The following is a 25,230-nucleotide window of genomic DNA, read 5'->3' on the forward strand; positions in this document are numbered from 1 at the left end:
TGTAAAATCTAAATTTTCTAACAGGCAGCTACTGACTAGGTTCTACCACATTCAACAACTGATATGAATTTTCTTAGGGTATTGATGAAACAATGCACACCGACTTTCATCCATGTTAACCAGGAAGATTTCACTTAAATAAGGAAATTAGGGCATTGGATAATAAATAATGTAAAAAAGGTCACTATCTATCGCAGTTTAGAACAAGACTTAGCAAACTTTTACCTGAAAGAGCAAGCAGGAATTATTTTAGCCGTCATGGACTGAAAGAAGAATGTAGAGGGCTGGAGAGATGGCTTAGTGGTTAAGCGCTTGCCTGTGAAGCCTGAAGACCCCGGTTCAAGGCTCGATTCCCCAGGACCCAAGTTAGCCAGATGCACAAGGGGGTGCACAAGTCTGGAGTTCGTTTGCAGTGGCTGGAAGCCCTGGCGCACTCAATGTCTCTCTCTATCTGCCTCCCTCCCTCCCTCTCTCTCTCTCTCTCTCCCTCTCTCTCTCTCTCTCTCTCTCTTTGTCACTTTCAAATAAATAAATAAATAATAAAATAAAGAAGAATGTGGGGTATTATGGAAGTATTTGTATAACAACAGTTAATCCAAATTTCCACAGATTTGTTGTTGTTGTTGTTGATGATGATGATGATGATGATGATGGTGATGATAAAATTCAAAATAAAGTTGAATACAATATTTTGGTAATGCAATGAGAAAAGTAAGAATCTTCTTTTAGGGAAAAGGTAGTGTTTGCTCAATTAAATTCAGAAGTTGGGCTGGAGAGATGGCTCAATGGTTCAGACACTTGCCCACAAAGCATAATGACCTGAGTTGGATTCCCCAGTACCCAGATAAAACCAGATGTACCAAGTGGAACATGCATCTGGAGTCTGTTTGCAGTCACTGGAGACCCTGGCATACCCGTTCTCTCTGTCTCTCTTCTATCTCTCCCTGCTTGCAAATAAATAAATATTTTTGAAGGTAATGTCCTGGGGCTGGCTTAGTGGTTAAGGTGTTTGCCTGCAAAGCCAAAGGATCCCGGTTTGATTCTCCAGGACCCACTTAAGCCAGATGTACAGGACGGGGGGGGGGGGCACATGCATCTGGAGTTCATTTGCAGTGGCTGGAGGTCCTGGCATGCCCATTCTCTCCCTCTCTCTTTCTCTCTTTTTACCTCTTTCTCTCACTCAAATAAATAAATAAAATATATTATGGGAGGCAGAGGTAGGAGAATTGCCATGAGTTCGCTACCCTGAGACTATATAGTGAATTCCAGGTCAGTCTGAGCTGGTGAGACCCTACCTCGAATAAACTAAAACTAAAACTAAAACATATATATATATATATATGGTAATGTCCCTTTATTAACTTATTTATCTGAGGAGGAAACAAAACATTGTTAGATGGGGCATGTGGGTTTGAATGGCTATTCCCCCCCAGAGTTTTAGTAAAGTTTGACATCTCCAGTGGCCTGGCTGGAGGAGGGGTCACCATGGGCAGATCCTAGGGTCCAGCTCTAAAGTGTGGGGGTGGATCTGGAATCTCCAGCTAAAGATATGCAAAGTGCTGGAGCCTTGCCTGAGTTCTAGAAGTGCGCTTGCTTGTGAGGATGGTGGAGGTGTTCTCTCTCTCTCTCTCTCTCTGCATGGACCTGTGAAAGCAGGCCAGCTTCTTCTGCCTTTAGGGAACTTCCCCTCCACCTGTAAGCTTCAATAAACCCCGCCCTAGAAACTGGTCCTGCTTTGAAGGTTCTGCCCAGCCACTGGAGGCTGACTGCAACAGGGCGTTATACAGAAATAGGCTGGGGACAGATACAGCGCTTGGACCCTGATTTAGCTATAGATCCAAACATCCTGGTGTTTCAGAGAGAGGAGAGACAGAAGCCCCCAGTCACTACCATGGCCACAGAATGGTCAGGATATGGAGGGCCCCGTCACTACCTAAAGAGACATCCTTAACAATACAAGCTTGCAGGACCCTGACTCCCTTGCTAACCCGCAAGGTTTGAAGTCACTGCCACAGCTACTAGTTTGTAGCACAAATTGAAGTCAAATCTCAGTTTGGTGTGGGCCACATTTTCCTCTGTTATATGTTGGATGTTTTAAACTCTTGAATCCCTACCTTTCCTTATCTCTCCTACCCTGATGCCAATAAATTTCTTTAGGGGACAAGTTCTCGCGGATTAGCTTTGTGTTTCTAAGTATAGCAAGTATTTCATCCTTTAAAATACAAAAACCCAGAAACTCAGGCCTTTGTGGGCTCCGAGCTCTTTGTGTGATCAGAGGGGAGGGGAGGGGAGAGGAAGGGAGGGGAGGGGAGGGGAGGTGAACTTGCACAGAAGTCCGGGCACATTTGACTACAGAAATGCAGAGCAGGAACCAGGATAAAAGAAATGAATCAGAAATCCCACAAACAGGCCAGGGTTATTTTTCTTTTTAACAGATTAAGGATCGTAGGTCTTCATGCTTACTCAGATGGAAGAAAAAGATTGTAACCTCTTTGCCTTGTTCCCTTTGAGTCTGAACAAAATAAAAGTCGAGGACATTCAAAACACCCATTATAATTTTCTTCTTTCCTTGAAGGGTGATCAGACAACATCTGGTGAAAGATTTGGGGTGACATTCCAATCAAAAAAAATAATAATCACAGGGCAGGGAAGTCACAAGGCCACCAAAATCAGAATGGGAGGCAGAAGCTGTACAGATTTCCACCCTTTCTTGTAAAGTGGACGTTAGAGGGACAGCGTCCTCACCACTGTGAATTAAATTCGAGTTCCAGTGTTAGGCCACACACTAGCTCAAATTGCTCAGAGCGAACAGAATGGTGCTGTGCACACCGTTTTCTCACGTGTGCCCAACGAAGCAGTTCTTTTGAGGGCAGGGGCCACATTCTCCAAATGAGCCAACTGGTAGCCACATCAGTCGTGAGCTGGTCCTCCACCCGTCTAGCATATGCCTTCAGGAAGTAGACACCCACCCTGGGGGGACAGGCATACAGGGACAGCTCCCCAAGGGAAAGGGAAAGAAAATCAACAGAAGGAGAGAGCGCAGGCAGCATTTTGATAACAAAATGAAATGAGTTTTACAAATTAAAACAGGGAGGGTCCCTCCAGTATCTCCAGCCCTCTCTCGGACTACCGGCACAATTTTGTTTTTGTTTTTGTTTTGTCTTGTTTTGTTTTTGAGGCAAGGTCTGCAGTATATCAGGCTGACCTGGAACTCCCTATGTATCTCAGAATGACCTTGAACTCCTGTTCTTCCTGCCTCCACCAACTGTAATCATAGGCCTGTGCTAGTGTGGTTTATGTGGTGCTGGGGACCAAACCCAGGGCCTCATGTATGCTAGGCAGGTGCTCTACCAGCTGAGCTAAACCTCCAACCCTGCTAGAAGTTTGGACAAATATATTCCTCTCTTTTTTTAAATTTTATTATCATTATTATTATTATTATTATTTATTTATTTATTTATTTATTTGAGAGCGACAGACACAGAGAGAAAGACAGATAGAGGGAGAGAGAGAGAATGGGCGCGCCAGGGCTTCCAGCCACTGCAAACGAACTCCAGACGCGTGCGCCCCCTTGTGCATCTGGCTAACGTGGGACCTGGGGAACCGAGCCTCGAACCCGGTCCTTAGGCTTCACAGGCAAGCGTTTACCCACTAAACCATTTCTCCAGCCCCAAATATATTCCTCTCAGTGGTGAAGTCAGCATCCCAGGAATTATAACTTTTTCTTCCTTTCTCTCTCTCTCCCTTTCTTTCTTTCTTTTTTAATTTTTATTTATCTATTTTTTTATTTTTGATTTTTTTTTTTTTTGAGGTAAGGTCTCACTCTAGCCCACGCTGACCTAGAATTCACTATGGAGTCCCAGGGTGGCCTCCAACTCACGGCAATCCTCCTACCTCTGCCTCCCGAGTGCTGGGATTAAAGGCGTGCGCCACCAAGCCCGGCATTCTTTTTGAATTTGTAATTTTAATTTATTTATTTGAGAAAGGAAAAGAGGCAGAGTGAGAGAGAGAGAGAGAGAATGAGTACAGGGCTTCCAGCCACTGCAAACAAATTCCAGACACATGCACCACCATGTGTATCTGGCTTATGTGGGTCCTGGGGAATCGAACCCAGGTCCTTTGGCTTTGCAGGCAAGTGCCTTAACCACTAAGCCATTTCTCCAGCTTTCTATTTTGGATTTAAAAATTACTTATTTATTTACCTGAAAGAGAAAGAGAGATAGGAGGGAGAGAGAGAGAGAAGAGAATAGGTTCTCTAGGGCTTCTAGCCACTGCAAATGAACTTTTTTTAAAGATTTTTTTTTTTTTTTTTTTTGAGAGCGACAGACACAGAGAGAAAGACAGGGAGAGAGAGAGATGGGCGCACCAGGGCTTCCAGCCTCTGCAAACGAACTCCAGACGCGTGCACCCCCTTGTGCATCTGGCTAATGTGGGACCTGGGGAACCGAGCCTCGAACCGGGGTCCTTAGGCTTCACAGGCAAGCGCTTAACCGCTACGCCATCTCTCCAGCCCTTAAAGATTTTTTTTTTATTTTGATTTATTAGAGACAGAGAGAGGGATAAAAAGAGAGAGAGAATGGGCACGCCAGGGCCTCTGCAAATGAACTCCAGACGCATGTGCCACCTTGTGCATCTGGCTTACATGGGATGGGAGAATTGGACCTGGGTCCTCAGGCTTCACAGGCTAGCACCTTGACCGCTAAGCCATGGGGTGTCATTCCTTGATACCCACCTTGTTTGACACAGGGTCTCTTGTTTTGCAGCTGCAAACATCAGACTAGGTGGCCCCCTAGCTTGGGATTTCTCCTGACTCCACCTCCCAATGCCATGGGTATGATGGATGGGATAACTGATGTGTGTGTTAGTGCAACTTGCATCCTTCCAATTATGGGGATCTGAACTCTGGCTCTCAGGCTTGTGCACAAACACTTTTACCCCTAAGCACTTCCCCAGATCCCTCTTCAGATATGTAAAATTCCTTCAGTTTATGAGAAGCTCCCTGAGGTCAGGAACCACTAGGGCTTTAAGACAGCAAGATCAGCTGGGGTTCCCAGAGCCCTTGCCTAGCATGGGCACGGCCCTAGGGTTAATCCCCGGCAAACCAAGACAGCACAATTGCCACAGTGATTCTATCACATTATCATAGTCTTCCTATACACGTAACTTAAACACACAGTAAACAGGTTTCTCCCTGAAAAGCAAACAAAGAAAAAGAAAGTAAGTACCTTTAACATGCTGACTGACAATGTTGAAATCTTTGAAACACTTGGGTATGGAAGGTACAAGAGTGTATAGAGAGCCTATTACAGCCCAAAAATGGAAAAAGGAAATGTAAACAAGGGGGCTAAAGAGATGGCTTAGCGGTTAAGGTGCTTTCCTGTGAAGCCTAAGGACCCAGGTTCAATTCCCCAGTACCCATATCAGCCAGATGCACAAGGTGATGCATGTGTCTGGAGTTCATCTGTAGTGTCTGGAGGCCCTGGTGTGCCCATTCTCCCCACACCCTCCTTCTGTCTGTCTCTCTTAAATAAACAAATAAAAATAATTAAAAGAAAAATAAATGTAAACAAAGAATAGGGATAAAGCTCAGCATACCTAGAAACTAAGGTTCTTTTTGTTTGTTTGTTTGTTTGTTTTGGTTTTTTCAAGGTAGGGTTTTGCTCTAGCCCAGAGAGAGCTGGAATTCACTATGTAGTCTCAGGGTGGCCTCAAACTCACAGTGATCCTCCTCCCTCTACCTCCCAAATGCTGAGATTGAAGGTGTGTGCCACCACACCCGGCTAGAAACCAAAAGTTCTGGAACACAAATACAAAAAAAATTCTGGTAGCACAGGCCTATGATCTCAGTTACTTGGGAGGATTGAACAGGAGGCTTTACCAGCTCAAGGAAGTCTAGGCTACGGAACGCATTCAAGACCAGCCTAGACAACTTAGTGAGATCCGGTCTTAAAACTAACTGTAGTGGGTCTAGGCTCAACAGTTAAAGGAACCTGGTTGCAAAGCCTACCAGGCCGCATTCAACTCCTCAACACCCATAAAAAGCTACACACAGCAAAGTGGTGTAAACGAACACCTAGTATTGTTCGAAGTGGCAAGAGACCCTGGTGTGTGCGCACACATGGACACGCACGCACGCAAATAAGTAAATAGTTTTTGTTTTTGTTTTTTTTTTTTCTTTTTGGTTTTTCACGGTAGGGTCTCACTCTATCCCGGGCTGACCTGGCATTCACTATGGAGTCTCAGGGTGGCCTCGAAGTCACAGTGATCCACCTACCTCTGCCTCCCGAGTGCTGGGATTAAAGGCGTGCACCACCACGCCTGGCATAATAGATTTTTTTTTTTAAGAAGTAAAAAGAAAACCAGATGTGGTAAGGTACTCCTTTAATCCCAGCACTCAGGAGGCAGAAGTAGGAGAATCACCGTGAGTTTGAGGCCACCCTGAGACTCCATAGTGAATTCCAGGTGACCCTACCTCAAACCACCCCCCCCCCGAAAAAAAAGTGAAAAGAGGGCTGTTGACTTAGATACAGATATAGTGTTTATATAGAGTCGCACACTCTGGGTTTCGTCCCTAGCACTAGAAAAAGAAAAGGAAAACAAACACACCCTTAACAAAGTCAAGAGTTCCCAAAGAAAAGACTATAGAAACCCAAAGCCAAAAATAATCCCACCCTTAGGAGGTTGGAGGCCGGAGAATCAGGAGTTCAAAACCAGGCTGGACTACTTGAGATCCCATCTCCAAACACACACACACACACACACACACACACACACACCTTGCCCCAAAATCCTTTTTCTGCAACCTTGTGTCAAACTTTTCCATCGCCTCAGCCTCCAATGGAGAACTAAGGAACAGGTCTCACTTAGGAACCCAGGAGCCAGCTCCTGAGAGGCTAGTGCAAAGTGGAAACACGGTGGTGTCATTTAGACGTTAGCCAGGTGGGTCTCATGGGAGACCATAGACCGGGGCTCCTGGGTGCTCACAGAGGGAAGGCAAAGAGACCCCCAGAAGCTCCCAATGTGGGGAAGACCTGGGCTGCGTGGTCCACCCTCTGTGTGGTCTAGTTGAGAAGCACATGGTGAGAAACCGTACCACCAGCAGCTGGCCTGGGGACAGGCGCTAACCAGGCGGAGCCCAGCACTGACCACAGAAGCAGCGGGGGTGGCCTTGGAAAGCCAGGACAGTGACACAGGGGAAACACGTGGTGTGGGCTGAAAGTAAGCCTCCCTTCCTCCTGAATGTGATCAACAGAAGAAAAGCACACTTTGCTAGTTGATAGACAAAGAAAAGGGTTTTTGTTTTGTCTTGTTTTGTTTTTTCTTTTTCAGTGACTCCAGAGTGTCTTGCCAACAGTCAGCTGCACTTTCTTTGGTCCCTTCAGGAGTGCAGACAGGGACGATGTATGCTCCTGCCCACCTCCCTCAATATGAAGTTCTGAAGCCCATCAAACCAGGAAGATACCCGCCCTTAGGTACTCCGTGCGTCCAAAGGCACAAAGCTTACTGACCTGACGGAACCAGATCACGGAGACGCACTTACGACAACCATCGCCCACCGTCGCCTGCCCTCTTTCCCCTAAGCTTGACTGATATTCAAACAGGTGGTCAACAAAGGGGCCCAATCCAAAAGGCTGCTGAAGAAAGGCTTTACTAGTTGACCTGTAAGCAGAGGGTCTTTTGGCTCAGATCACATATACATTATCTCCATATAAATGGCTGAGTACATTTGATGGTCACCAACAATGTGTCAAGCATATCACAGCACACAAAGACACCTCTCCCCGCTTTAGAGTTCACACTTATAAAAGACAAAGGAGTCCACAGCATTCTTCTCAGGGTTGCTTGTTCCCAGCTTAAGATGAGAGGAACCTTTTAACACAGCCTTTCATCCTGCACCATACTGGAAGATGGTTTTTTGGTTTTTTTTTTTTGGTTTTTTTTTTTTTTTTTTGCTGGCCCTTAGCATTCGGCTTTCTCTGTCTCCCCTAGCAAGGCCTGATGGCGCTTTCAGAGCACAATGGTGCAGAAAGGTGTTTGCAACATCCCAAAGCAGAAGGAACAAATGTTTTAAATAGAATAAAAACCAGATAAATTTACATCAGGTATCGAGACTGACCCAACTCCTACTGAACGAGGTTTAGACAACACATTATAAAACTCCTGGAAGGAAGCATGAAGGGAACTGCAATGTTAATACTGATACCCTCTGTAAATAGAAGGGACCAAAGGATGCCATTCCTTGATTGACATCTACCCTGAGATAGAAAGACAGTTGGCTGGGCACGGTGGCACACACCTTTAATCCCAGCCCTCAGAGGAGGCAGAAGTAGGAGGATCACTGTGAGTTTGAGGCCAGCCTGGGCCAGAGAGACCTATCTCTGAAACAGAAGAAAGAAAGGAAGAAAGAAAGAGAGAGAGAGAAAGGAAGGAAAGAAAGAAAGAAGGAAGGAAGGGGAGAGAGAGAGAGAGTTGTCTAAGTATGATGGCTCACACTTGTAATGTCAGCATTTGGGAATCCAAGACAGGAGGATTCCTATGACTTTGAGGCCAGCCTGGCCTACAGAGTGAGATCTTGCCTCAAAAAAAAAAAAAAAAAAAGAAGTTAAGAGGCAGAGGTAGGTGGATTGCTGTGAGTTCAAGGCCACCCTGAGAAGACAGAGTGAATTCCAGGTCAGCCTGGGCTAGAGTGAAACCCAACCTCAGAAAAACAAAACAAACAAAAAAAAAATTAAAAGAAGAGGGTTGGAGAGATGGCTTAGCAGTTAAGGCACTTGCCTGCAAAGCCCAAGGACCCATGCTCGACTCTCCAGGTCCCACATAAGCCAGACACACAGGTGATGCAAGCAACACAAGGTAGTACATGCATCAATGGCAGGGGCTGGAGGCCCTGGCACATCAATTCTCCCCCTCCCCATTCTCTCATAAAAAGAAATTGCAAAAAAAGAAGAAAAGAAAAAAATCAAAAGAAGAAAAGATGACTTTCTTCGGCTAACAGTTCCTGCGCATGGGAGAGAGAAGGTACCCCAGACATCTTGCTTGTATGTCTGCCAAGGAAATGGCTCCTTTGCCAGCTACTGCCTGGATCCCAGATCTGATGTGAAAATGGTTTACTGGGGCCTGGATATCCATGACCTCACAGTGCCCGACGCTACCTACACACGACCGTCATAACGGGAGGAAAAGATGATGACATCAAAATAAAAGACAGACCGATTGAGAGGGGGAGGGGATATGATGGAGAGTGGAGGTTCAAAGGGGAAAGTGGGGGAAAGGAGGGAATTACTATGGGATATTGTTTACAATTATGGAATTTGTCAACAGAAAAAGAAAGAAAATGGTTTACTGGACGCAGAGTGAAATGCGTATCAATTCCATTTCCCACTTAATATCAGAGACAAAATGACCAGAAAAGCGTAATCCTCTAGTGTTAGGGAAAGTCCTTCCACTCTTCCCTCCTTTATCCGAAAAAACACCCAGAAACCGGAAGACAGGCGGCAGCTGGCTCAGTGGAAAGGGACTTCTTTCTTCTCAACAATCATCATGCAAAATAAATATTTGGAAATGAAAACAGAAATCTGCTGGAGGAAGTATTAAAAATATCAGCCAGAGCTGGGCGTGGTGGCGCACGCCTTTAATCCCAGCACTTGGGAGGCAGAGGTAGGAGAGTCACTGTGAGTTTGAGGCCACCCTGAGACTACATAGTGAATTCCAGGTCAGCCTGGACCAGAGTGAGACCTTACCTCGAAAAACCAAATAAATAAATAAATAAAAATAAAAGTATCGGGAAGGGCTGGGGATGTAGCTCGGCAGTAAAGCGCTTTGCCTAGCAGGTCCTGGGCCCCACAAAAGAAAGCCTGCAATTATACTTCACATAAATAAATGAGGCAGGTTCCTTCCCCAAGTCCTAAAGTCTTTGAGGCACTTCTGCAGGAATAAAGCTCTGAATTGTACACCCTTGTACCTCTTTTGAGGGCACAGAAAAACCACTGACCAAGGAAGCATACCTTTAATCCCAGCACAGGGGAGGCAGAGGTAGGAGGATCACTGTGAGTTCCGAGGCCAGCCTCAGATTACATAGTGAATTCCAGGTCAGCCTGGGCTAGAGCAAGACCATACCTCAAAAGGAAAGAGAAAAAGCAAAGAAAAGAAAGCAGGAAGGAGGAGGAAGAAGGGAAGGGAAGGGAAGAAAACAATGTCTCAGGAATACACAGTGGTGGGGGCTGGAGCTGCAGACCAGGCCATATTAGGGACTGAAGTCTCACTTGGAACCTGAGCTGCTAACCTTTCCCTTTCCAGGAAAAGAAAAAAGTGACCAACTGTATCTCTGTCACATGATACTGTGCCTCCCTGAATCTCTCTCGTCTTCAGTCTTGAGAAGTTTATCAGTCACACCACACATTTAGCTAGCTTCCCAAGAACTAGGGTAAGGCTCAAGTCATCAGTTTAAAGACATGGCTGTTGGATGAATATGTCCAACCTACAAGGGACATAATGCTGATTACCCGATACTAGGATACTTGGGGGTCTCCACTATTTTTTAATTATCCTTCTAAATGTAAATCAAGAAGCAATTACAATTCTGGGCATGGGGGCACACACCTTTAGTCCCAGCACTCGGGAGGCAGAAGTAGGAGGATCACTGTGAGTTCGAAGGCAAGCCTGGGACCACATGATCCCAGGTCAGCCTAGACTACAATGAGAATTTACCTCAAAAAAAAAAAAAAAATTAAGATTAAAAAAATAGCAATTACACTGGGAATCATGACAATGGTATGACAATGGAGAACCTTGCATTTAAAAAAAGCGTTTAATAAGTTGAAATTGATAAATGCTTAATCTGGAAAAACTTCCAAAAAAATCACCAAAAATCCAATATCTCATAAATTCTAAAATAATAAAATTGTAAAAGTTATGATCAGCTATTAAGCTTTTAGCAGTGTAGTAGCAATTATGATGGACACATACTCGAAAACTAATTCTGAAATCTTAACATAAACCTATCTGATGAATACATCAATGGGGGGGGACCCCAACCTAATGTCTCAGCTTTCAATTGAAAACATGGTTCAAATGGAAAAGAAGGAATGTTAGGCATCCAAGCTAAAACCGGCCTCTTCAATCAGGACCGTTAACCTGTTGCCTTCACGCGCATGTGCAGTGGCTGGATTAACAGGGCAGAAAACTACAGCCCTAAGCCCAGATCTAGTGTAACCAGGGGGTAAACCGAAAATGAAGGGAGATTCACACAGCTGCCACAATGCCTCCCCGGGAGCCGTTCCGGTCCATCAAAACCTCAAATCCAACTTTTCAAAGCACCTAAGCAGTACGGTTTACCAAATAAGACCTTTGCATTCGCGATAGATAAACATACACGTTTCTAGCATCACCTTTGAAAACACAATAGGTGTGACTAAGTTTTTAAACTAAGCACTTTATCCCCTGACCATCCTTTAGATCAAACAACGCGAGTTAACATTCCCCATGGGCTCTCTTCAGAATGCCCCTTCATCTCTCTGACAGACTCTCAACAAACAAAAAAAGTTGGTAAATACAAGAAAACAAATGACGATCGATTCCGGTCTCCTACCTGCTCCTGCCCATCCCGGGGGGCCCCGGCTTCGGCTTTCACCACAGCCCCCAGTGAAAGCTCACATGGTCACATCGTCAGCCCTCACTTTCCCTTCAAAGCCTCCCCAGAAACTTACCCAGGCTGAGCAAAAGGCAGGTCCAAGAATCTTTTAAGAAAAACAATCCCAGCGGGAAAAACCACCATCTCACTCATTCCTGGGTCTTTGCTTCTCTTATCAATTATGATTACCATTTTGTTTCTGCCTGTAGCCTGTCAGCTGGCTTTTTCCCTTCCAAGTCCAGATGCCACATAAGAGTCATGTTTAAAGACCAGCCTCGCTTGTCAAGGATTAGAGCGCTGTCTGCGACATTCGACATTCACTCCTCTTCACCCTAGCCAAGCAGGCTCAGCTCAGCGGGAAGCACCCCCAACTTTAAGCCTCGGGCGGTGGCTAAGAAGAAAGTATCACAAATTTACTGAAATTATCTGTTGCACAAAAGAAAAAGAGAAGGAATTAATCAAAGTCTCTCTCTTAAAGCAATGCTTGATTGAGCTACCCCAATCCCTTTTCAAATAGGGTACTGGTGGCTAGTGACCCCAACGACACGCCCCAGTGAGGTGCACAAGGAACACTTGTTCCGTGTTTTTTTTTCTTTTATGACCTCATTAAGGGGGATTTTTGAAGATTGTTCCTGAATATGAGAACCGAGGGTCTTGAGACGTCACAAGATTTTTATGTCTTTAACCTTTTGCTGCTGTGCTTGGCCTTGGAGACTTGTGTTTATGACTTAGTACTCCTCCCCCGCCCCAAACGAGAATTGAGCGAGATAATCTGAGCGAAATTTCCAGGGTGCACACTCCTCGGCATGCAGGCATGAGCTGCTGTCTTAAACCAGAAAGTTTGGCCAAGACTAACTCGGGGTCCATTCTTTTTCCGGCTCCAAGCCGGTAGCTGCCATTCATTAGCTCTGGCAGCTCTTTTGGGGCTCTTATAGGGGAGGTACAGGCTGCCTAGTGTGAACCTTCTCCTCGGCCAGAAACAGTTTTGTTTTGTTTTGTTTTTTTTCTCTAAGTGTTTGTTGATTCCACATTTCGGTTTAATACGGAAGATTATATTTTCCAATGAGGGACAAACAAGCAGACTTAAGAACTGAATGAAGGAAAGCAAGCCAGGAGCGAGGGGAGAGGAAGCCAAGGACGGAGCCTCAACGTAGTATTTTTATTGACTTCTTAGAAACCAAATAACCTGGCATATTAGTGTGCGTGTTCTGCAACAGACATTCAGCCCCATTGTACTGCTCAGAAGAGAATAAAAAGAAACCCTACTGTTTGAAACCCAGCGGAACATCCCCGCAACAGGACACAACTGTCCCCTCATGCATGAATGGGAAGGAGATGAAAGAAGAGATGGACTTCTGAGGTACAGCAAAAACAAAGAAAACAAAAGTCCTACCCATGAGGGAATGACACAACTCATGCAAGCCAAAGGGATGAGAGAAAGGCGCTCACACAATGCTGGGGACAGCTAAGTGACACGTAGGAGAATTGAAAAATCTACACAACTGTCTTTTCTCTCCACCCTTGATAAAAAAAACAATTAAATGTTGGTACATCTGTCATTTAAAAAAAAAAGAAAAAGAAAACCTACCCAAACCTGAACCATCATTACGTACCCAGCTTTGCAAACTAACTCTGCAGTTAAACCATTCCACGCCTACCCTTTCAAAAAAAAAAAAAAAAATGAAGAGATTTCATGTCTGTGACGATTTACATGTGTGTATGTGGGGTATGGAAAATGTGTGTCCACTTGGATGGGAATGTGGGTAGAGAATTTAAATCATTCCACGTGAAAGACGGGCCTCAAGAAATTTATATGAGGAAAATCAGCTATTATTTATAAGATATTTTCCTCTTGTCTCACATTGTAATTATAAAGATATTTGACCCAAAGATTTGGGCTTTAAGCCAGGAACCAAAATATTGTTTATAAACACTGAATATGAGCGAAGGAAGCCTGTGAGTTAAGAGTACTTTTAGGTGAATGTAGTCAGTGGTAAGTAATGGGAATAATTTACCTTTTGATGTTTCTGTTTTTCTTAAACAGAGGCACACCTGTCCACACTTCACGAATGTTGAGCCCTGCTAATGAACTGTTCAGGGAGAAAATATATTAAAACCCCACCATATGAAATTCCCACTACATGTTTATTGCTCCGGAAGTCCACCAGCCTGGGAAAGTCATATCATGTTTTAAAGCATGCTCCTGAATCTTATTCCTGGCTTGATGACGTTGCAGCCTCACAGGAGACCCAAAAAAGCAGTTATTGACCCTGTCAGAACGACTGATTAATGGATAAGCGCTGTAATTGATTAGCAGAGAAGTGTGAATTAAAACAGACCATGGCATCAATAACCAAGGTAGCTGACGGAAAATGTAAAACCAAAGCCTGCGGCTATATCTCATCAAAGGCTTTTCTTAAACGCCAAGGAAGGCGGAAGTAAGCAGGCTAGTGTCCAGCTCTCTGCGAGTCTTTAATCCTTCCTCTGGGGAGAGATGCTGTAGGACGCCATGGGCACACAGTACGGGAACTCAGACAACAGCCCACCTTCATAAAGCACATGGGGCAGGGCTGTGGAAGGTTTCCATTGCTCTAGAACATAAAGCCTGTAAGTTGAGTGTGATGAAAAATGCCCGTGATCCCAGCACCTAGGAGGCAGAGGCAGGAGGATAGCCATGAGTTCGAGGTTACCCTGAGACTGAATAGTGAATTGCAGTCAATCTGGGCTAGAATGAGATCAAAAAGAAAAAAAAAGGGGGGGGGCAGGTTTGAGACCAATCTGGGCTTACATAGCAAGACCCTTTCTCAAAAAAAAAAAGCAAAAGTAAAATTCTGTATGCTCAAGGATCCCCAGAGAGACAGGAAGCATGGCTCCATGAAATACAGATTCCATCCTCATCTAGAAGTGGGAAGTTCAATTGTTTTTTTTTTTTTATTTTGTTCACTTTTTATTTATTTGAGAGTGACAGGCACAGAGAGAAAGACAGATAGAGGGAGAGAGAAAAAATGGGTGCGCCAGGGCTTCCAGCCTCTGCAAACGAACTCCAGACGCGTGCGCCCCCTTGTGCATCTGGCTAACGTGGGACCTGGGGAACCGAGCCTCGAACCGGGGTCCTTAGGCTTCACAGGCAAGCGCTTAACCGCTAAGCCATCTCTCCAGCCCTCAATTGTTGTTTATTCATTCATTCACCAAGCATTTTATGTGAACCAGTGATCATACTGGTCTGAAAGATGAATATGGCTTAAGGTATGCAGACCCACTCCTGTTTAAAAAAGAAATACTGGGCTGGAGAGATGGCTTAGTGCGCTTGTCTGCAAAAAGCCAAAGAACCCAGGTTCGATTCCCCAGGATCCACGTGAGCCAGCTGTACAAGGGGCACACACATATGGAGTTCATTTGCAATGGCTGGAGTCCCTGGCCTCTCTCTCTCTCTCCCTGCCTATTTCTGTACCTCTCTCTTAAATAGATAAATAAAAATAAACAAAAAAGAACTACTGGATAATCTGAAGTAAAAATTAAAATAGGAGTTTTGTTTTTGTTTGGTTGGGTTTTTTTTGGGTGGGGGGTTTCAAGGCAGAGTCTCACTCTAGCTCAAGCTGACCTGGAATTTACTATGTACTCTCAGGGCAGCCTCAAACTCAGTGATCCTCCTACCTCTGCCTCCCAAGTGCTGGGATTAAAGGCATGCGCCGCCACGCCCAGTTCAAAATAAGTTTTGGAAAGTTTCTGGTGAGTGTGGTGTATACATGTATGTATACAGATACATTCAACTCCCACACACACACATGCAGAGACCAGACGAAGCTGTCAGCATCCTCCTCTATTGCTCTTCAGACTTATTTCCCCACGATGGGGTTTCCCACTGAGCTTGGAGCTCCCTGTTTCTTCAGGGCAATTGGCTGATTCAATGATGTACGTGTCTCCAGTGCTAAAGCAACAGACATGAGAGCCAAGGCCTGGAGTTTCACTTGGTTACTGGAGATTGACCTCAGGTCTTCATGGTTACACAACAAGCACTCTTTCCTGCTGAGCCATGCTCCCAGTCCTTAACTTAAAAAAATAAAAAATCAGGGCTGGAGAGATGGCTTAGCGGTTAAGCGCTTGCCTGTGAAGCCTAAGGACCCCGGTTCGAGGCTCGGTTCCCCAGGTCCCACGTTAGCCAGATGCACAAGGGGGCGCACGCGTCTGGAGTTCGTTTGCAGAGGCTGGAAGCCCTGGCGTGCCCATTCTGTCTCTCCCCCTCTATCTGTCTTTCTCTCTGTGTCTGTCACTCTCAAATAAATAAATAAATAAAAATTTTAAAAAATTAAAAATAAAATAAAATAAAAAATCAAGTCTTTGGGGCTGGAGAGATGGCTTAGCGGTTCAGGTGCTTGCCTGCAAAGCCAAAGGCCCTGGGTTTGGTTCCCCAAGATACATGTAAGCTAGATGCACAAGGTGGCACAAGCGTCTGGAGTCTGATAGCAGTGGCTGGGGGCCCTGGTGCACCCATTCTCTATCTGCCTCTCTCTCTCTCTCTCTCTCTCTCTCTCTCTCTTTCTCTCTCTCTCAAGTAAACAAATAAAAATAAAATATTTTTTAAAAATCAAGTTTTCAAGCCGGGCATGGTGGCACACACCTTTAATCCCAGCACTCGGGAGGCAGAGGTAGGAGGATCGCCATGAGTTCAAGGCCACCCTGAGACTACATAGTGAATTCCAGGTCAGCCTCGGCCAGAGTGAGACCCTACCTCGAACCCCCCCCACAAAAAAGGTCAAGTTTTCATGTGTAGCTAAGCTTAAAAGAGGAAACAGAAGCCCCCAACTACCGGAAACAGCAGGTCTTCCAGGGCTGGAGAGAAACACTGACTTGATGCTGTGTCCTGACAGGGCTCTCAGCCATGGAAACAAGAACAGAAAGCAATGCCCACCTGAGACAAAAGGTATCAATATAGGGCTAAAGAGATGGCTTAAAGGTTAAGACACTTGCCTACAAAGCCTAAGGACCTATGTTCGACTCTCCAGGGCCATGTAAACCAGACGCACGGGGTGACACCGTGCGCAAGGTCGCACATGTGCACTAGGTGGCATAAGCATCTAGAGTTCGATTGCTGTGGCTGGAGGCCCTGGTATGCAAATTTTCTCTCATTCTCGCTCTCTCTTGCATTAAAAAAGAAAAAAGAAAAAAAGCATGAACTTAAGCCTATCCAAGGTAAGGAGAAAACTGGACCAAACTAGACCCCTTAAGAAAATACCCCATCCTGGTTAAGTCACTTGCCTGCAAAGCCAAAGGACCCACGTTCCATTCCCCAGGACCCATGTACGCCAGCACAAGGTGGTATATTCATCTGGAGTTTGTTTGCAGTAGCTGAAGGCCCTGGTGTGCTCTCTCTCTCTCTCTCTCTCTCTCTCATAAATAAAATAAAATTTAAAAGAATAAAAAACACATTAAAAAAAAAAGAAAAGAAGAAAATATCCCATCCACAAAAGACTGGAAAAAGAGGGACCCTAAGGAACAGAAAGGTGGCCTAAGTCCTACCTGGCTTATGATCAGTGTGAAAATAACAAAGGGGTTGGGGAGATGGTTCAGCAGTTAAAGATGCTGGCTTGCAAATCCGGTACAAATTTACTCCCTATACCCACTTAAAGCCAGATGCACAGTGACATATACATCTGGAGAGCATTTGCAGCAGCAAGAGATCCTGGCATGCCCATCTTTCTCTGTCTCTTTTAGTCTCTTTTACTCATAAATAAATAATTTTTTTTAAAAAATAAGGAAGTCTTTTAGTATGAGTCATGGAAACCATGAGGTTATGGGAAAAGTACAGAGATCATTTTGTTAAATTTTATTTAGTTATTTGCAAGCAGAGAGAGACAGACAATGGGCACGCCAGGGCCTCCAGCCACTACAAACAAACACATGCGTCCCCTTGTGCATCTAGCTTATGTGGGTCCTGGGGAATTGAACCTGGGTCCTCTGGTTTCACAGGCAAATGCCTTAACGGCTAAGCCATCTCTCTAGCCCCAGAGATGAAATATGTACACCTGGATGGTGAGAAGTTACAGACATACTAATGAAAAGTTGTTCCAAATACAGAACAAATGAGTCTTGGTTGCAGAAGAAAACTACAAAACGGTGACCCAAGTATATATGCACCATCCAAGGCACAGAGACACAGAGATATTCTCTCTCTCTTTCTCTCTCATAAAGAAAAACTAAAATGAAAAAGAGACTTATTTTCTTGAGAAAGAGAGAGTTAGAGAGAATATACACCCAACTCCACCAGGCAAAAACAAACCCTGCTGGTCACACCTCAGAATCCCAACCACAGAGAAGAAATCGCCATGCACAAGAGTCACTGAAGACCATAGATGGGCCACAGGGTATTTGGGAATGAGATGGGAACTAGAAATGCATGAAAATCTGACAAAGGAAGGAGACATTGGGCTGGGGAGATGAATTAGCAGTTAAAGGTTCTTGCTTACAAAGGCTGCCACCCTGGCTCGATTCCCTAGCACCCACGTAAAGCCAGGTGAAAGCATCTGGCGTCCATTTAAAGCAGCAAAAGATCTTGGTGTGCTTATATACACACATGCATATAAATAAATAAACTTTTTTTTTTAAAAAAAGGGCTGATCCGGGCGTGGTGGCGCACGCCTTTAATCCCAGACCCGGGAGGCAGAGGTAAGAGGATTGCTGTGAGTTCAAGGCCACCCTGAGACTCCATAGTAAATTCCAGGTCAGCCTGGGCTAGAGTGAGACTGTACCTCTAAAAACCAAAAAAATAAAATAAAATAAAATAAAATAAAATAAAATAAAGGGCTGGAGAAATGGCTTAGTGGTTAAGTGCTTGCCTGTGAAGCCTAAGGACCCCAGTTCAAGGCTTAATTCCCCACGTTAGCCAGATGCACAAGGGGGCGCACATGTCTGGAGTTCATCTGCAGTGGCTGGAGGCCCTGGCTCACCCATTCTCTCTCTCTTTCTCTCTCTCTGTATCTGCCTCTTTCTCTCTGTCTTTCCCTCTCAAATAAATAAATAAAAATGAAAAAAAGAACTGGGGCTGGAGGGATGGCTTAACGGTTGAGGTGTTTGCCTGTAAAGCCAAAGGACCCAGGTTAATTCCCCAGGAATTTGGAGAGCCAGGCATGGTGGCGCACACTTTCAATCCCAGGACTGGGGAGGCAGAGGTAGGAGGATTGCCACAAGTTCAAGGCTATCCTGAGACTACATAGTGAATTCCAGGTCAACCTGGACTACAGCGAGACCCTACCTTGAAAAACCAAAAAAAAAGAAAGAAAAAGAAAGAAATTATTAAAGTGAGAAAGAAGAAATTCTAGCTACTTCAAGAATAGGACATTAGTGAAAATAAGACTGATTTGAAATGAAACCTGATATCACTTTAGAAGGAAAAAAAAATGAGTCACTGAAATTAATAAGTAGCTGATTCAGAATGAGTCATACAAGAACTAGGGAACTACAGAACGGGAGCAGGGGAATCGTCCAGAACATGGTGCTGTGAGGGTCAGGAGACAGAAGACACAACCAGAAGCAACCAGCCAGGCAGTGGGAGCCAACACAAGCAATGTCAAAGGGAGAGCCACAAGCATGAGGATTAATGATGAAGACCCAGCCGGGCGTGGTGGGGCACGTCTTTAATGCCAGCACTAGGGAGGCAGAGGTAGGAGGATGGCTGTGAGTTTGAAGCCAGCCTGGGACTACAGAGTGAATTCCAGGTCAGCCTGGGCTAGAGGGAGACCTTACCTCAAAAAAAAAAAAAAAAAAAGGCCGGGCATGGTGGCACATGTCTTTAATTCAAGCACACAGTAGGCTGAGGTATGAAGATCACCATGGGGGGCTGGAGAGATGGCTTAGCAGTTAAGTGCTTGCCTGTGAAACCTAAGGACCCTGGTTCGAAGCTTGATTCCTCAGGACCCACATAAGCCAGATGCACAAAGGGGTGCATGCATCTGGAGTTCGTTTGCAGTGGCTGGAGGCCCTGGCACACCCGTTCTCTCTCTCTCTCTCTCTCTGCCTCTTTCTCTCTTTGTCTCTTGCTCTAAACAAATAAATTAAAATAAACAAAAATAAATTTATTAAAAAAAAAGAAGATCACCATGAGTTTCAAGGCCTGAGACTACATAGTGAATTCCAGGTAAGTGAGCTAGAGTGAGACCTTACCTCAAAAAAAAAAAGGAAAGGAAAGAGGAAAGGGAGGGAGGGAGGGAAAGAGGGAGGGAGAGAGGGAGGAAGAGAGGGATGATCCATGGTGAGTTAGAGGCCAAAAGTAGCCTATCCCATGAGACTATCTGCTTGACATGCATAAGACTCTTTGTTAGATCCCCAGTTCCCCCAAAACACACAAACAAAAATTTGTATATAGGCCAGGCATGCCTTTCATCCCAGCACTCGGGAGGCAGAGGTGGGAGGATCACCATGAGTTCAAGGCCATCCTGAGACTACAATAGTGAATTCCAGGTCAACCTGGACTACAGCGAGACCCTACCTCGAAAAAACAACAACAAAAAACTACAACTGTACATAGGGCTGAAGAGATTGCCTGGCGGTTAAGGAGCTTGCCTGCGAAGCCTGAGGACCCATGTTCTCCTCTCCAGATCCCACATTAGCCAGACTCGCAAAGATGAGGTAAGCGCAAGGTCACACATGCCCACCAGGTGCCGCAAGCATTTGGAGTGTGATTGCAGTGGCTGAGGCCCTGATGCACCAATTCTCTTTCTCTCTCTAAAATAAAAAAAAGTTTTTAAAAGTACATATATATTATAAATATATATAAATATAATTATATATATATATATACACATACATACATACACACACACACATATATATATTTAACAAGCCTTTAAGAAGATAATTCCGAGCTTTCTCCCTGCTGGCTAGCTTACATATGCCAGAAGGTGCTATGTAGCCTCTTCCTGGGGGAGAAAAGTCACCACCGCCAGCTGTGGACTCTGTGTGTCCTACAACTGACCGGCCAGGGGAGATGTGCCCACTTGTACAATAGTGGCATGACCTCTTTTTTTAAATTTTATTTTATTTTTCTAGGTAGGGTCTCACTCTTGCTCTGGCTGACCTGGAATTTACTGTGTAGTCTCAGGATGACCTGGAACTGATGGCGATCCTCCTACCTCTGCCTCCCGAGTGCTGGGATGAAAGGCGTGCGCCACCACACCGGACTAACAACATCTTTCTGATTGGAACTGAGGCCTGCTTCACAGGAGGGGTTTCATGGTTGATACTGTCAACCTGGTCAAAAGCCTATGGCTAGAGAGGTCATAGGCCCTAGTGGGGAGTTTACTATGTTGCCATGCTAAATGGATAGATTATCAAACCACTCCCAGGCCTGGATCACACACACAAAAAATCTTTTAGCAGTAGGCAGAGGTTAACCCAGAGACTCACAGCACACGCAAGCCCTGAGAATAAACGACTATTGTATGCTCAGCCCCAAATGAGACACCTGTACGAACCCCTCCAAGGCTCAGAGAACATCGCAGAAGAGGGGGAAGGAAAAAAAAAAAGTAGGAGCCCAAGAGGATGGGGAAGAATGTTCTGGAATGCGACCTTCTGGACCCAATAGGGCAATTACACTCATGAACTCACAGCAGCAGCTGTTTTCGGGCACAAGCTCGAGCCCATCAGCATTCCGTTATGGACAGATCATGAGGTCTCATCCTTCCCAAGTATCTAGGGCAACTAATGGTTGCCAGGGAGCAATCATATGTTCTTCAGTGGTGTAGCCATTTTTAGGTTGCCCATACTCCAGTAAGCAACACCTCACTCATGCTCACACAAGCAACTCTAATTTAACTTTCAGTAGATTCCTCTCTCTCTCTCTCTCTCTCTCTCTCTCTCTCTCTCTCTCTTTCACACACATACACACACACACACACACACACACACACACACAAAATTAGTTGGGAGGAAGAAAAGGTTAAGAAGAAGTGGGAAGGGAATAAGAAAGGGTAAGATGGTCAAAATATATGACATACATGCACAAAATTGTCCAAAGTAAAATTTGGAAAAACAAAACAAAAAAGTAAAATTGGGGCAGAGGAAGGACAGAGAGATAGCACAGCAGTTAAAGGCACTTGTTGGCAAAGCCTGATGGGTGGGATTCAATTTCCCAGTACCCGCGAAAGCCAGATGCAAAATTTGGCACGTGTCTGGAGTTCATTTGCAGCTCGCTCCCTCTCTCCCTCCCTCTCTCTCTTTCTCTCTATCCCTCCCTCCCTGTATCTCTCATGTACAAATAAAGAAAAGATAACTAAATAATTTCATTTTAAAAAATGAAAGGTTTGGGCTGGAGAGATGGCTTAGCTGTTAAGGCACTTGACTGCAAAGTCTAAGGACCCAGGTTTGATTCCCCAGGGCCCACGTAAGCCAGATGCACAAGGTGGCGCATGTGACTGGAGTTCATTGGCAGTGGCTGGAGGCCCTGGTGCGCCCAATCTCTCCCTCTCTCTCTTTCTCTCTCTGCCTCTTTCTCTCTCCCTCCCAAATAAAAAACAAATTTAAATATTTTAAAAAAGAAGGGTTTGCTGGTAAAGCACTTGCTATGCAACATCAGGACCTGGGACCTGAATATAGACCCCCAGCACCCACAAAAAAGTCCAGAGTGATGACACATGTCTAAAACCCCAGCACTGAGGGGCTGGAGACATAGTTTAGTGGTTAAGCGCTTGCCTTTGAAGCCTAAGGACCCCGGTTCGAGGCTTGATACCCCAGGAGCCACGTAAGCCAGATGCACAAGGGAGCACACACATCTCTCCCTCTGTCTTTCTCTTTCTCACTCTCTCAAATAAGTAAATTTGGGGGAAGATTTTTTTTTCAAGGTAGGGCCTCACTTAGCCCAGGCTGACCTGACATTCATTCTCTAGTCCCAAAACGGCCTTGAACTCACAGTGACCCTCTACCTCTGCCTCCCAAGTGCTGGGATTAAAGGTATGTGCCACACCACGCTGTAGGAGGATCACTGTGAGTTCCAGACCACCCAGAGACTACATAGTGAATTCCAGGTCAGTCTGGGCTAGAGCAAGACCCTGCCTTGAAACACCCCCCCCCAAAAAAATGTATATTACTATAGTTCATTGTGAGACCCTCTCTCAAAAAATAGTGTGAAAGTGACTGTGCAGGATACTCCATGTCAATCTCTGCCCTACACACACACACACACACACATCCCTATACTACAAAACATACATATACACCAAAAGAAAAAAAAAGAAAAAATTAGAGAATAAAACTTTTAGTTGTCAAGTAATAAGGATCCCAGAAAGAGCAATTTGAGGCAAAGAACAAAAATGGAGATAAGGAATTTGTCCCCCCCGCAAAAAAAAAAACCCAGGCTGTTAAGGCGCATGCCTGCAAAGCCTAGAGACTCAGGTTCGATTCTCTAGGTCCCATATAAGCCAGATGCACATAGTGGTGCACACATCTGGATTTCATTGGCAGTGGCTAGAAGCCCTCGTGTGCCCATTCTCTCTCTCTCTCTCACCCTCTGACTATAATAAATAATTTTTTAAAAATAAAATCTAAAAAATAAAATAAAATCTTTGAAAGGTGTGAATTTCTGGACTGAAAAACTCTCTGAACACACAAAATCACGGTAGAACAACCCCCAGTGAAGTAAACCGCAGCACATTTCCACTTCAAGAGGGGGAAAAAAATCACATAGAAAGAGGATCAGGGCCGGAGAGATGGCTTAGCAGTTAAGGCACTTGCCTGCAAAGCTAAAGAACCCAAGTTTGATTTTCCAGTGTCCATGTAAGGCCCGGCGCACAAGGTGGTGCATGTGTCTGGGTTTGCAGTGGCTGGAGGCCCTGGTGCACTCATTCTCTCTCTCTCTCTATCTGCCTGTCTCTCTCTAAATAAATAAATAAGTAAATAAATTTTTTAAAAAAGGATCAAGAGCTGGGCATGGAGTGCATGCCTTTAATCCCAGTACTTAGGAGGCAGAAGTGGAAGGGTCACTGTGAGTTTGAGGCCACCCTGAGACTACATAGGGAATTCCAGATCAGCCTGGACTAGAGTGAAACCCTACCTCCAAAAACAAAACAAAAACAAAAACAAAAAAAGGATCAAAGTTGGGCATGATGGTGCATGCTACAAATCCATGCACTCGGGAGGCAGAGGCAGAAGGATTACAATTTCAAAGCCATCTGGCTACACAAAATTTGAGTCCAGGGCTGGAGATGTGGCTTAGCAGTTAAGCGCTTGCCTGTGAAGCCTAAGGACCCCAGTTCTAGGCTCGGTTCCCCAGGACCCACGTTAGCCAGATGCACAAAGGGACCCACACGGCTGGAGTATGTTTGCAGTGGCTGGAGGCCCTGGCACGCCCATTCTCCCTCTCTTTCTTTCTCTGCCTCTTTCTTTCTCTGTCATTGTCAAATAAATAAATAAATAAATAAATAAACAAAAAAAAAAAATTGAGCCCAGCCTTGGCTGCACCCAGACCTATCTCAAAGGACCAAAACTCCAAATGGCACCATTTTGAAGCAATGCATCATTGGAAGCAAAAAGGCAAGTTGAGAACCTTACACATGCTTTTCTTGTTACTTTTCTTGTCATTATGACAAAATACCTGACAGAAATTTTTTTTAATTTTGGTTCCTAGTTACAGAGGGATTGCAATCCAACATGGTGGTGGTAAAGACAGGGCAGTAGAGACAGCTCTGTCCAGGGCACGGTGGCAGGTCCTCACATGCTAGCAGACCAGGAACCAGCTGACCATAACCTTCAACGTTTGCTCCTATTTACATCAGCCAGTCCCCAAGCAAAACAGCACCAGTGTTTGGGAACCAAGTGTTCAAACACCTGAGCCTGTGACAACATTTAAAATCCAAGCCATGACACATTCATGGGTGGGTGGGGGGATGTTTTCTATGAAGTCTGAGAGTCTCCAAAGACATTTTCAGGCCTAGGACCTCAAAAATCTTTCACAGGGCTGGAGAGATGGCTTAGTGGTTAAGGTGCTTGCCTGTAAAGCTTAAGGACCCAGGTTGGATTCTCTAGGTCCTACGTAAGCCAGATACATAAGGTGATGCACGCGTCTGGAGTTCGTTTTCAGTGGCTAGAGGCCCTGGGGCCCCCATTCTCTCCCCACCTCTTTCTGTCTCTAATATTTAAATAAATGAAATTTTTAAAGAGGGCTGGAGAGATGGCTTAGCGTTTAAGCGCTTGCCTGTGAAGCCTAAGGACCCTGGTTCGAGGCTCGATTCCTCAGGACCCACGTTAGCCAGATGCACAAGGGGGCACACGCGTCTGGATTTCCTTTGCAGTGGCTGGAGGCCCTGGTGTGCGCCCATTCTCTCCCTCTCTCTCTCTCTCTCTCTCTCTCTCTCTCTCTCTCTCTCTCTCTCTGTCGCTCTCAAATAAATAAATAAATATAAATATAAACATAAATATAAAAAAATTTAAAAAGAAAGAAAGACACTTTCACAAATCCCTTCTCATAGAACTGCAAAAGGAAATGCAATCCCAGACAAATAAATAAACCAAGCGTGGGGGGAGAGGGGGAATGGCATGATTTCCTGATACAGGAAATTCGCCATACTAAATGATGGCAAGTCGGGGGTGGGGGGGGAGGGAGGGTGACACAAGTT

General features: G+C 45.0%; 1 protein-coding gene across 3 annotated transcripts in view; it reads right to left on the reverse strand.

The window, feature by feature from the left end:
* Clybl (citramalyl-CoA lyase) overlaps positions 1–25,230 on the reverse strand; it is a 297,384-nt gene that overhangs the window by 151,108 nt on the left and 121,046 nt on the right. Inside the window, exon 1 of one of the 3 annotated variants that reach the window (XM_045145802.1) lies at positions 11,706–11,865. The exons of 1 other annotated variant lie outside the window; for it this stretch is intronic. In XM_045145802.1, the coding sequence (XP_045001737.1) occupies positions 11,706–11,821 (116 nt within the window). In that variant the 5' untranslated portion in view covers positions 11,822–11,865. Of the gene's footprint in view, positions 1–11,587; positions 11,617–11,705; positions 11,866–25,230 lie in introns of those variants that run through there. One more of the 3 variants, XM_045145804.1, reaches the window with a different exon arrangement.

This window comes from Jaculus jaculus, chromosome 3, assembly GCF_020740685.1.
Source record: "Jaculus jaculus isolate mJacJac1 chromosome 3, mJacJac1.mat.Y.cur, whole genome shotgun sequence".
Classification (NCBI taxonomy): domain Eukaryota; kingdom Metazoa; phylum Chordata; class Mammalia; order Rodentia; family Dipodidae; genus Jaculus; species Jaculus jaculus.